This window comes from Oxyura jamaicensis, chromosome 4 (assembly GCF_011077185.1).
Source record: "Oxyura jamaicensis isolate SHBP4307 breed ruddy duck chromosome 4, BPBGC_Ojam_1.0, whole genome shotgun sequence".
Lineage (NCBI taxonomy): Eukaryota > Metazoa > Chordata > Aves > Anseriformes > Anatidae > Oxyura > Oxyura jamaicensis.
This window is the reverse complement of record NC_048896.1, coordinates 84,945,986-84,959,498: the sequence shown is the minus strand read 5'-3', so window position 1 is coordinate 84,959,498 and position 13,513 is coordinate 84,945,986. Positions and strand designations below refer to the sequence as shown.

The 13,513-nt window shown below is 36.1% G+C and overlaps 1 protein-coding gene across 17 annotated transcripts in view; it reads right to left on the bottom strand.

The window, feature by feature from the left end:
- Positions 1-13,513, bottom strand: part of SORCS2 (sortilin related VPS10 domain containing receptor 2) — a 572,554-nt gene that overhangs the window by 96,705 nt on the left and 462,336 nt on the right. For all 17 annotated transcript variants that reach the window (XM_035325108.1, XM_035325094.1, XM_035325097.1 and 14 more), the window contains 2 exons: positions 11,730-11,803; positions 1,973-2,037 (listed from right to left, as the gene is read on the bottom strand). In XM_035325108.1, the coding sequence (XP_035180999.1) occupies positions 1,973-2,037; positions 11,730-11,803 (139 nt within the window). The remainder of the gene's footprint in view (positions 1-1,972; positions 2,038-11,729; positions 11,804-13,513) is intronic.

Sequence of the window (13,513 nt, the reverse complement as noted above, 5' to 3'; positions counted from 1 at the left end):
AATTTTGCTGGTCCAGAGAGATTAGGAATTAGGTGAATGAGACATTCATAGGTGCGGATAACAGAAGGGGCCTCTTTTCTCACTTAACCTATGCACATAGCCAAATTACTCATTTGTAGAAACGGCAGCCTTACACAACATAACTGAAATCAATAGATCAGCCCCAATATAAAACTGTGATGAGTGAAGAGAATCAGACTCAGTTAAGCAGTCAGCGTATGGAATTTGAAAGGCTATATTCAAAGCCCTGTAGAAAAGTTAACACACAGTATTAGAACTGCTTTGTTGGGGCAGGACTTCTGTACTCAGGGTTAATACCTTGTTGAAAAAGCCTGCACTGATTTGTATCAGTGGAGGCTATGGCTGCTCTCTTCCTGTCCAGTTAGCCATGGACAAGGAATATCTTTTCTGCCTGGGGAGTTAGGAGAGCATTGCTGCATCTTTGATGCAATCTGCTCCTATGAAACTGGGAGAGGAGAGCCAATATCATATCTTAAACCAGCTGCAGCCCAACAACCTTCTCCAAGATTCAAGCCCTTGTATAAGCTCACCCTCCGCCATAAGCCTTTGAACACAAACTATGGCTGTCATTTCCAAGTGCAGTGAGAAAATAGTTATATGAATGACCCTGTGTTCAGATCACTAATGTTTTCCATGCTCCAGATAACAGTGTGAAAGAGCAAATAGTGCACCCCCATGCATGTCCTTCGTTACTTTTGCAGTGATAGGAAATGCATTCCATACTTTATGATTTTTTTATTAGAAAAGGCCAAACCAGTGTGCTAAATACAAATATTTGTTTTATAATCTGGATCTGTTTAAAAGGCAGCTAGAGTCATTCCAAGTTCTCTTGCTTATTTCCAAATCATCATCACAAGGATATTTGAGCAAGCACAGCAAAGGGCCCTCATAAAGTTTTTCACCTATTTATAGTTCACAGGACATATATTTTAGTGCTTTATCAGACAGGTAGTACAAAGATACTGTTTCCACTAAAATCAATGGCAATGCTTGTATTGACCTAAAGTGTGGTTAATTGAGAACCCATCCAGGCAGTATTTTTTTTTTTCTTTCCTAATTTTCTGCTGTTTCTCTTAAATTAAATATATATATATATATAAAAATAAAAAATCCATCCTGCTCCTAAACAAACTTCTTACAATGTCTCTACACAAAGCAGCTGATGTGGCTGTGAAGGGTTCATATCAATGATAAAAGATTTAGGGAATTTGTCATCCAGGTTTCTTGAGTTTTGTTGTTGTTGTTGTTTTTTGTTTGTTTGTTTTTTGTTTTTGTTTTTTAACTAGGGCTGAAAAAAAAAAAAAAAGAAAACCTTCAGGGATCAAGGAAAGTCAAACTGTGCATCCTTTACAGTTAATTTATAAGACTGCAAAGGAGCTTAGATGACCTGATTCAAAGAATTAAATCATCTTTCAAGAGTACTATTGGCAACAAGAAACCATACAAACTTTTTGAATCATGGTGACTCTTTACTGCATCACATCCTGACTGCTGATCTGCTTTTTCATTTATTTTGCTTTTGAAGTCTCAGAGTATACTAGATGCTGTAACATGAGGAAATTCTGGGAGACAGTGGTTAGTTCAGTAGGACTGACATATGCAACGATTCACTTTAACAGACATTTACCCAGCACTACCACTGCATTGCCAGTTTTATTCGCAAATCAGGAAAAAATGTTCAATGTTTAACTGCCAGAACAAATTGCACTATTAATGGAAGTTTTCAGCAGAGCATAGCATCTTGATGTCAATTCATTTTAGAGTGGAAAACAAGTAAATTTTAAATTATACTATAGTTTTATATAAAAAGACAGCTTTACTGACTACAGATAAACAGAGCAAGAATCTGACTTGTACTTCTGACTAAAAATCAATTCAAAAAGTACTCTCTAAACCAAAGAGAAATAACTACACCCTAGGGAATCAAATGATAACATTTTCATTTGCATACCTCCACTGGGGTCCTGGATTTCCATATGAACTAAATCAGGGTCTCCGTCAACTCCAGCAACGGCCCTGAGAACATAATATAATCAAGTTATGCAGAGCCAGCTACAGAATTGTAATTATGTGGATGGAAGACAAGAGAAGAGTTCATGCTAACCAGCTTTAACATTCTTCTAGTTGGGAAATTAAAATTTATAATGTCACATTACTAACATTAGATGGAAACCATTTTTTTCTGTACTTGATATTATGTTTTTCTCCTTAAATTTCTTTAAAATACCTCTTACTAAAATACGCATAAAAATAAGATCCTAATACCAACTGGAGAAAAGAACCAAAATAGTTATGAAATTGGAAAAAAACTTTATAATCCCAAGTTTATACATAAATATATACAGCTACATGTGCACTCATATTTACTGGCAAGCTTTAGAGCATCTTTTTACAATTACCTCTGACATTTGAGACTACAAGACAGATTTTGGGCTAGAGAAGAATTGGATTCCATTCTTATTAGAAATACCTTAAACTTTACACATCCCTTCCATAACTAATTGATACGTCATTAGTAAGTATATTCAAAAGAAGAGTAGATTCTACTTTGACAAAGTAGAAAGCGAAAAATAATTTTGAGAAGGATATCCTGAGAAGGAAATTCAGTCAGAATTGATCAAAGCACAGCTTAACTTTGAAAAAGTGCATGGGGAATACAGGCTGATTTTCTCCTAATATCTCCCATGTTAAATACGCTTAGCCAAAAGATGAGCCTCAGGGCTTCCATCCCAACCTAGGGACAGCAGCCACAGCTGTGCTTTTTCCTGGCCCTTCCGTTGCCATTAGTCAGGAAGACTCTGCAGAGATAGCTTGGAGCTGACACTCATGCTGTCATAAAGCAAAGCAGAATCCGTCCCCACTCCCAGATAGCTACATCACTTTTCACAAGGGTCTTCACTGGCAATGTGTGTCCATCGAGTCAGTAGATGTGAGCTGAAGACATGCACTGAGTGACAAAGTGCAGCTGGACTCAGATACTAAAAAAACTCGTTACAATACTTAGAGAAAACGATCATTTTGATACAATTATTAACAATCAAATGCAATAAAGCTAATACTTTGGATTGAAATTACATCATTGTTTAATGATTTTAATAACATTGATTTATGAGGAGCAGTGAAAACTCAGACTCAGTAATTGGTGGCTCCTTGGGAATGCAGGCTAGGGGGAAGAGACTAGATGATTTCCACAGCTGCATAACAACCAGAAATAATCACATTGCTGTTTTTTCCTGATAAGATAAATGATCAGTCTGAATAAGGAAGGGGAGGGGGAGTGATGAGCTCTGCCAAGCCATGAGATGTGAAGGAAACTTCAACTAGGAATTTTTTAGTAAATGCATGGAAAAGTCCTGCATTTTCTAAGAAATTGTGTTTCTGAAATACAAACTATTAGAGCATTTTGGAGACAGTACATTAAGTCAGAAAAGCTATTATATTCACTGAGGACTGATAAAAGTGTATCTGAACAGGGCGGGGGTGGGGGGAGATCTGCGGACTACTTTTTGCAGTGTACATCATCTATTACACTATCTATTTCTTCTAGAAATTCACAACATACCAAATCAAACCTTCTATTTACTTTGCAGTCAGCTCTTTGAAGGAAGAAAATTACGTTTGTTGAATACTTTATCTTTTGTTCTAGACCTCATGCAGCTGAACTACAAACTAACAGAAACCTTAAGCTTGAAGTTTTTTGAGGCTCAGTCTGACTTGCTGATTGGTACCACTACTACAGCTTTGGGGTACTTGTGAAAAAAACTCTTCTGTCTATAACTCATCACATACGATTTCATGAGCACAGTTTGAGATATACGTCTATACCTTTACACACTTCTTTCAATAGCTCAGAAGTGAGAATGATCTGTCTATCACGTTCCTCCTAGCAGTGGCAGCTGGCACAAGTAGAATCTAATCTCATTTCCAGTGTAATCATTTAGTGCAAGAGGTTGTAACTGATTGGTGTTAATGAAAACCACATGTACACAGAACATGAAAGCTTCCAACCTGGACTACAACTCTCATTTAGATTTGTATTTCAGTAGGTGTCAAAAAAAATCACAAGGAAGGCTTTTTTAAACCCAGTCAGGAAAAAAAGTAATACCTCTTTCCCCCTGAAGCTCAGACATTTCCCCTATTCCCCCTTTTGAAACTATGCTTCATTAAACAGGAGAACAGTTACTTCCAGAGGGTAAGTCCTCTCTTCCTAAACCAGCTGGATCACCTCCATTGACTACACGGAAGGTTTAGGGTGACAACTTCATACTGCAGTTTGACAGCCATTTCTACTCATTATTCTACCAGATTAAGCCACCTCCCTCCTGTGTTCCCAGTCTTGCCTCTCCGTCACCACCTCAGTTGTCCCACTGAAGCAGCCAGGTCCCAGTGCTTGGAACGGGCTAATTTAAAGGTAACCCCACAAAGACAGAAGCCACAGAGCTGCCAAAAGAAATGATCATTAAGCTTTAAAAGATCATTAAGCATCTCACTTTATATATGTCTAATACGTGAGATGTACTCTTTAAGTGCAGAGTTTATCCATTCTGAGCAGCACAAATTAGGTAAATAAAATAAGGAAACAACTTCATTTTTCAAAGCCAGGTTTTGTGTTTTATATTACTCCAGTTGTACAGATGGCTCTCTATTTACTCACTGAAGACGTTAAACCCTCAAAGTCTACTTTTGAACGTCAAGTATAGAGCAAAGTTTCCCAACTCTGAAGTCTTTTTGCCTATCTTTAAAAGCACTTAGGAAGTCCTTTTTTCTTTCACTGAAAAAAGACCAATCTATTACAGCTACTAAGAAAATCTTCAGAATGGAATATAGCTAATGCAGAGAACTTGAAGCAATATCCCTGAAGAATAAACTAATCCATTCAATTCAGTGAAGTCCTCTGCCAACAGTACTTTAAACAGCAATATTGTTATTTCAACTGTGTTTAAAGGATGAACCAAAGGAAAAGGTGTATCATGCTATCAAGGCTAAACACAGTCTCAGTCCATCTGCTCATGCAATATAGCTTTCCTAAAATGATGGGCAAAACCCATACATACAGTAAAGGAAGGCTCAGTTATGCTTTTTCATATTGAAGGAGAAATCTAAGCTTATATTTTCATATATAAACTTATTGCTACCACAACATAGATACATCATACCAGTGTGAGGATTATGTCTACACATCTATTCACAAGCACAGCTCACTGATCCTGGTCCAGCTCTAGGACAGGATCTCTTTCATCTTACAGACAAAATAGAACCTTGTAATTCAACAGCTTCTTCCTTTTCTGCTGTCATTTCAACATCAAACTCTATTTTCAAATAGAAACTTAAGCTTTCAGTACAATGAGCACTTTCTTGGAAACTATTTTTTCTCAGTTTCAGTTTTTACAACATGCACTTAAAATTTCCAAATTTCCACTGGAGAGGAAAAAAAAAAAAAAAAAAAAAAAAAAAAGAGAGATTAATTTTAGATCAGACATATCTTCTTATAGGTAAAGAAATATCTCTTTACCAAGTATACTGTTCTGGTTAAAGCAAGTGTAACATGCCAGCACTTCAGATCACATTACAGTGTGGTTACAACACTTCAAAATGAAAATAGACTGACTTGATTGTAGGATGTTGCAAATATAGACAGCCTCAATATGCTTTTTCCCTTTCCTGTGAACACAAGTTCCCATCATCTCCCTTTTGCTAGCACTGGTGCTTGTCTGAGCCTCTTGGGAAAATTAATTCAGCAAAATGTAATTTGGGGAATTTTTGGAGGGGTTGGTTTTCTGTTTCTTAAACCATCTCACCATGAAGGTAGTTGAGAAATAATCCTGCAGAAGAAAAGCAGCACCTTTTGGTGGTTCACTGATGCAGGTTTGCCGTGGTGCAGCCATTGTGCATGTCTAAATTTAATTATGTCATAAAGCTCATAGAGATGCACCTAATAAATCAAAGAGCAAAGCAGAGGAAACTCAGGGCACTTTTGCTTCCATATACAAGGCAGGGCTGAATTTGGTCTCTTGAGGGATACTACAGCTCTTTTTTATGTATATATTGCTTGAGACTTTAGAGAAGTTCCAAAAGATAAGATTTTGCATGACCTTCACTTTTCTGTATTAGTGCTCCACCAAGACATTACACCAACTTGATCAGCATTACATCAGCATAAAACTGGTGCAACTGAGTGGACTAATAAGATCTCTGCATCCATCTCAGTCTGTGTATAAATATATACTCCGTGATAGTCATTTAAAATTTTATATTTTTCAACGACAATGCTAAAATTCTAAGAATTTAAAATTTAGAGTTCTCTGTTAAGAATGCAAGTTAGCAGACATTTGGCATTATTTTAATAACAACTTGATTTTATTCAGCTAACTCTCTTTCTTGCAAACTGCCCCAGTAATTTCTCATTCTAGTTGTATACAATACTAGAAAAACATCAATGCTTACCTAGAATTTGACATTTATGTAATATATACACAAAAATTACCACTGATGTGTAATAATACATATCTCAAAATGTTAATTGTAAGCATCAATCCCTTACGTGGTAATTATGATTTTATATTTACTTCTGCTGCGTGGCCTCATTTTGTAGAGGAGCAGTTGTCTGTGAGCACTAATAAAGTAGAGTCTGCTGTGGACATGTGTCTCCTCTCCTTCCAATAGGTCCCTTCATTGTTAAATATTCCAGTTCACTTGGATGTGTATTGATGAAGAGGAATCTTCAAATATACCATCTGAATCCAAAACCAAATCAAAACAAACTTGCTTGCTGATGTGGCTGAGTCTTCAACGAAATGCCATCTGAAAACTTGCACGTCTCCTCTATCTACCCCTCTTATCATCCCTTAACATGAACTTTACCCAAAAGGTAACAAGTTCCCACTTCACACCAACTGACTGCTACTGATTCACATCATTGGTTTAAGGGTACTATCTTGCTTAGAAAGCAAGTCAAAAGCATGTAGATGCTTTCTCTGAGTAGCTTAAAATGCAAGTGACTCTTGGCAACCTGATTACTCAGGGAGACAAAACCGCAATTTGATTTATATAAGCTAAAGTCAGTAGATTACAACTGATTTATATTTCAGGCCTTGCCTTCTTCACATCTCTTTGAAAGATGCACCTTCAATGACTCAGTCAATGCCTTGCACAGCCAGTGTGTGCTGCTCCTTATTTCCTCCCTATTCCTAAACACTTTTTAATGAAAACATTTTTCCTGCCACTCTTGTCTGAACAGCAGGGCCAAAGTGGTTTGTCTTTTCTATCACCACACAGATAGGAATAGAAACAAATATCATCCTGAATGCTTAAGTCAAACGTATGAATGACTGCCCACGCAGATCTCTGGCTTCCCACACAAGAGCCTTTCACACAAAATTCAATGTTAAAAGCTCAATGAAATCTTCTTTCCATTTCTCTCTCCTTCAGGGCATAACACCTCTAAACTCCACTTTTTCACCTGACACTCAAATAGGCAGGAACTCGCTACACTTGACATTAAGAGCTGCAGCTATGATTGATTGTTCATGTGGGATTTCATGATAAGAACAGAACTTTGGTCCCTGGAGAACAACTGCTCTACCCAAATACACTCATCATTTTTTATTTTTATGTTTTCACCTCTCATGAAAGCGGAGAAGCGATATCCAAAAATAAGAGTAATAGATACCTTTCACATCGGATCCACATATTCTAGTGAGCTGAGGATAAAACATTTCTAAGGCTCCAGACAAAATCATAATGAAAGTATGCTGGGCCTAATTCTCTGGTAATTACTACTTCAAGTCTTATTGTCCTGGGGTATATTTGTGCTGGTGTAGACAGCTGATTCACAATCTGTTCTTATGTATTACTAAGCTCTATTTTGAGAAATCAAAAGGAACTTAACTGGTGCACAAGCCTTAGGGACTGAAAAGAATAGCTGCAGAGGAATACCAAACTGCAGAATTCTTTCTTCTTCTACACTATTACCACAGAATATTTTTATTTTTTTTTTATTTTTAAATGGGCTTGATATATAAAACCAATCATATACCCTGTGATGATGTATGGGTGCTTAATGTTTTGCTGGTACAGGTTATTCTATTTCTAAAGCAAACTCTTTGCATACGCTCCAACAAATATGCTAAGAACTGGAAAAAAACTACATACAAGGATTAGGCACTATAATACTGCTTTAATAGAAATATTCACATCAGGACAATAATGCAGGGTTGGTTGTAGTATATCGACAGAAGTAAAACTGGTCATGGTATCCAAAATTTCTTAATGTTAATGCACAAGATTGTGCTCAAACTTAAAACTTTTCACAAAAAAAAAAAAAAAGAAAAAAAAAAGAAAGAAAAAAGATTTGAAACTTCTCAAATAGTATTTACAAAGACATTAAACAGCTATTTTAAAGTGCTGATACAAAATGAAATATTTTGTTTTGAATTATATTGAGACTTAACTGATTTTCTGAAGTTACAAAACATTTCATGCTTTTGCTTTGAAATTAATTAATTTATTTTCAGGATTTTGACATGGAAATTTACTGAACAAGTTTTTGTTTTATTTTCCCCTATATTTTGATTCTTCATTTCAACTTCAATGAAAAAACAAATATAGAAAAAGAAAGGGCATGGTCTACAATTTTGGGTAGACCTGTGCGGTGCCAGGAGTTGGACTCGATGATCCTTATGGGTCCCTTCCAACTCAGGATATTCTATGATTCTATGATAGAAGTTTCTAGAATACTTAAGTTTTGCAACCACCTTTACATCTGCAGCCTCCCAAGCCCTCCTAAACTGCTCTGGGAAGAAAAACCGCTATGAAGGATTAGTCAGCTTTCCTTTCCAAAAGTATAAATGAAACAAATTGGGAAAACAGCTGGGGGGAAAAGGAGGAGGGGGAGAAAATGCCACACTAAATCACAGATGGGATGAAAATATTCTGTGCTGCTAAAATAGAGATGATAGTATACACTTTCCAGTGATATCAATAATCTTTCCATTAGTTCCACTATCATGAAAGACCAAATTCCATATGTTAGATCTGCAAAAACACTTATGGGACAGTCCAAAACACTTGGAAAAGCACATAAAGCCTAGAAGATTATTTAAATATATTGCTTAGAAATCTATAGTATAAGATCTGCACATAAATATTTTAAACTACCCAGTCCCTACTGACCTTCACATAAAATAAATATACAAGACATTGCATTACATTCATTGCATTCAGATTTCCAGGAAAAAAAAAAAAAAAAAAAAAAAAAAAAAGAAGCTTCAGGAATTGTGTGAAGATCTGGCTGCTGCTGGAGGCACAGGAGGAAATTGCTTTTTTTTAAAAAAAAAAAAAAAAGGCACAGGAAAATATTATGATGGATATCTGTATTTACCAGGCTGAAATAAAAATCCCAGGTTATGTTATAAACTTCTATACAGTGCCAAAGTTCCACTGATACCAAAGAAGTAACATTTGCTAAAGATCTGCCCAGTGAAATGTTCTCAGCACAACCAGCCAGTATCAGTGAGATACATGCCCTAATTTATATAGATACACAATCAATTTGAATTAATTTCACCTATCTTTAACGTATCACACATTACATATTGCCAAGAAAACAACACTGGACTTCGTAGAGTGTTCCAGTAGCCAAGGTCTGACAACAGATGGTACACTCATGGAAAACTACACAAATACTTGTTTCTATTCAACACTCAGGTAACTCAGGTGATGAAGGCCATGATGAAGGGTAGAGAGTTTCATATAATGCTATAGTAACTTCCACAGGAAGGCCATCATGTCTAACCCTGCCTTCACTGCAAATTCTTTATCTACTGCAACATCACACATTATTTTTAGAAGTAAAATATAGATCTTTATTTCTATGACTCTTAATAAGTTTTAGAGAAGGATCATATAGTCATGTTGCGGTGCTAAATATCTGCCCCCAGATCCTTGCTGTTGATGGCTGAGACAGTTCTTGAGAGAAATCAGAGAGGTCTCTCCACTGAAAAGGGGAAAGCAAAGCCTAGAAATTATTTCTAATGTTTATAGATGTACAAATTCTTATAATTTATTACTCTTCTCTGAGAGGAATGTGAAATTTATGAACAATCTTTGTTTGAAGTAATATATGGCAGTTATTTCTGCCAAAGTTCTGGGACATTTTCCCTGACTGTTAGCGTTAGGTCAGAGGTTGGACTCGGTGATCTTGGAGGTCTCTTCCAACCTAGACTATTCTGTGATTCTGTGATTGTGTTTGAATGATATAAAGAAACGTAAGGATTCTGAAATACAGAAAAATACAGACTTAATAATGTTAAGCATATACTTGCTTGCTTTTCCTCAAAAAGCATTGACAGCATGAGTCAGAGCAAAACCGACATTTATTTCAGTGGTAAGTTTACATAATTTCAGTGTCCTAAATACACCCAGGATTAGACAAGAAGAACATATTTAAACAACTTTTCAAGGGAGAGGATTCTATTGTTCTTAACTATTAGCAACACTACTGTGTAACTTCTAAGTGATTATACCACTTGCATGATAGTTGAGATACATGTAAAGCACGTTGCCAGTAAAACTCCAGCTGCTGAGTGGCAGTAAGTTCTGCAGCAAGGCTATATTTTGCAGGAGCAAGGAGGCAGAAAGTATCCAGCTAACTCAAGTATTTCAGCAGAGAAGGCTAGGACAGACTGGAGTAAATCAGATAGGTGTTACTACGAACAAACCTCAGGCTGTTTTCCTATGGAAAAACATAGACTAGTATGGACAGTAAGTAGGTTGCAGGCCAAAAAAAAAAAAAAAAAAAAAAAAAAAGATATTTGGAACTATGAAAAACTCCCTTAATTTGTGCCATTTGTGCAGGGACAATCCTAGAATTAAAACAAATCAAAAGTCATTTAGAGAACTGAAGTGACTAGCATGTTGTGACTAATCCTGTAATAATAAATACTAATTATTTGTAATAATATGGTTATACACGTTCTCTATTAATAAATTGAAGTAATATGTGAAAGGTGGAATAATCTGGCCTTTTCCAATAGAAATCAGATAAATATGAATTGTGTAAATTGAAGACTTTTAAATATAAAATCAATTAAAAACACCAACGTTTAATTTTGATGCAAATGAAGTTATATATTTTGCAAAATTACTTAATTAGCAGAAAACCAACAAACAAACAAAAAAACAGACATTGACTTATCCTTCAAAAATATTGTCAATCTGCTTAAATCACTTCCTAAATGTTTTGAGAGACAAGATAAAATAAAATCATTTGATATATGTGTACTGAGTTAAGTTGATTTTTCACCAGTTTCCCTAATAGTGTAAGTTTATATATGACTCCAGTTAATAGGTCTGATTCAACATTTCTTTAAGAAGTTATAGATTTTTCTCTGTGAAAATACTGTTCTCCTTTCTAAAGATCAATTTTACCAGTAAAACAAAAAGAAATTTCATTGGGCGTTACAGTTCTCTTTAATCTTCAGCTCCATAGAACTAGACCTATTAACCCCTATATACACTGATTCTTAGCACGATCGCTGGCATGAGCACAAATTTGCAATAGCGGATGCAGCGATGCTGACATACTGAATCTGCAAAAGAAACCAAAGCTCCTACTGTCCTTAGCACATCTGAAAACTTCTTGATTAGAACAAAAAATTTTTGCTCCTCTTTTTTTATTATTATTATTTTGAAGATAATGGGAATCTTACCAAAACATATGATCTTTTGAAACTCGCTCCTGCAGAAGAGTCCATTTTTTCCCCAAGTCAATGGATGCATAAACCTACAAAAAATAAATGAGAGAGAGAAAGGGAATAGGTAATAGGAAACTTAAAGATATACATCTTAAAAGACAGGTCCCATGTCACTATTAGAATGACAGATTGCACACACACACACAAAAAAATAAAATCCAGGAACACTCCATGATAACTTTCTATAAAGAACAAAACTCAGTGACAAGGCCTTCTTGTCCACCATGAAAACAATTCATAATTAATTAATTTTGGGTCAGATTCTTTTTGACCCCAGCAAAGTTACACAAGAGGGAGGGTACAAGGATACTTTTCTTCTCCTTCTTTCCCTTCATTGACAAACCAAGCACAAATGCTCCCTTTATGCTTCAGACCTTAATTCCATCAAACATACTTAAGCTAAGAAGTCAATGGATTTAAAATTCTGATCAAATAGGACCAAAAGGTATAATAGAAATACTTCAGGGATTTGATGAGGAAAGATGTATTTAGGTGCATGCGTCATGGACAGCAATCCGAGACCTGTGGGAAATGGTCACTCAGAGTGGCAGATGATGGCCTGAAGGAAGAGGACGATTCCAGTTCCACCTTCCCTCAGAACAGCTCATTCCTGCCAAAAATCAAATGCTAATGATACGGATGGATATCAGTAGAGCAGACCAAAACTGTTTTAACCAGTATAAAATGGGGAATAAAATAGCTCTTCAAAAATCTCCCTTCTTTGAAATGCTTTGAAAGCATTTGCCTTCATAATCTGTTTCCTCTAGTTAAAATAGCAAATACCTATGAGACAGATTTAAAGCCCCCTGCTGTCTACATGCATTTCTTATTTGAGCCAATTTACATATGATGGGATTTCTGTTAATGTCTTGAATAGGAGAAAAAATGCAAATAAAATTGTCCTACTCTGACGTGGGAATAATTCACCTGTTCAGTCACCAGCCATTATAGAGGAGAAAATCTTGTGAGAACAAGTCAGAAATGTTTTTCTTTTAAAATTACAGGTTCAGTGGCAAACAAATAAAACTATGAATTATGTTTTACTAGAGAAAAACAGCAATATTACTACGTAAAGATAAAGGCTGAGGTAACTTCCCTTGACATAAACTCTGCAGGTATTCATTAAATTTGAATTCGAAATAAAACAGCATTTCCCATAGTTACTATGTACTTCAAAATTACTGGGCTTCATTCCACTACACAATCAGCTAAAGCAGGTAGAGCACAGCTATGGTAGGAAACGATGATCAGGACTCAGATAGTTTACTTTAATGTTGACCCAGCCAGTGTACAGACAGAAATAATCCAGGAATCAAAAAGTCAGAGTGAAAAGCATCCTCCTGAGAGGGAGAAGCATGGCTTTCCACTTGCCAGACCATTCAGAGCAGAGAACCTGAGCTGTTTTTTCAAACATTTGTCACCGCAGGCAGAAAAGATGACCACTGTTTTGACTGTGGTCATCAAAAGGTGGGCCCTGCTCAGCTAGGTACCTGCCACAGCAACCCACTATAAACCTGGAAGAGATAATCATTGAAAGTGTTGCCCTAAATCTGGTGTCCAACCTGCAAAGACAAGAAGAATTCAGAGGTTCCTAGAATAGAGAAAAGAGCTATTTGCAATAATGAACAACAGTGGCATATAACAAAAAGATACATTTTTTGTCATGGATGAATTTCAGAAGAAAATTTGAGAAGAATCTCACCATTAGAACAGTGATGTCTGTGCAGTGGGGGGGGGGG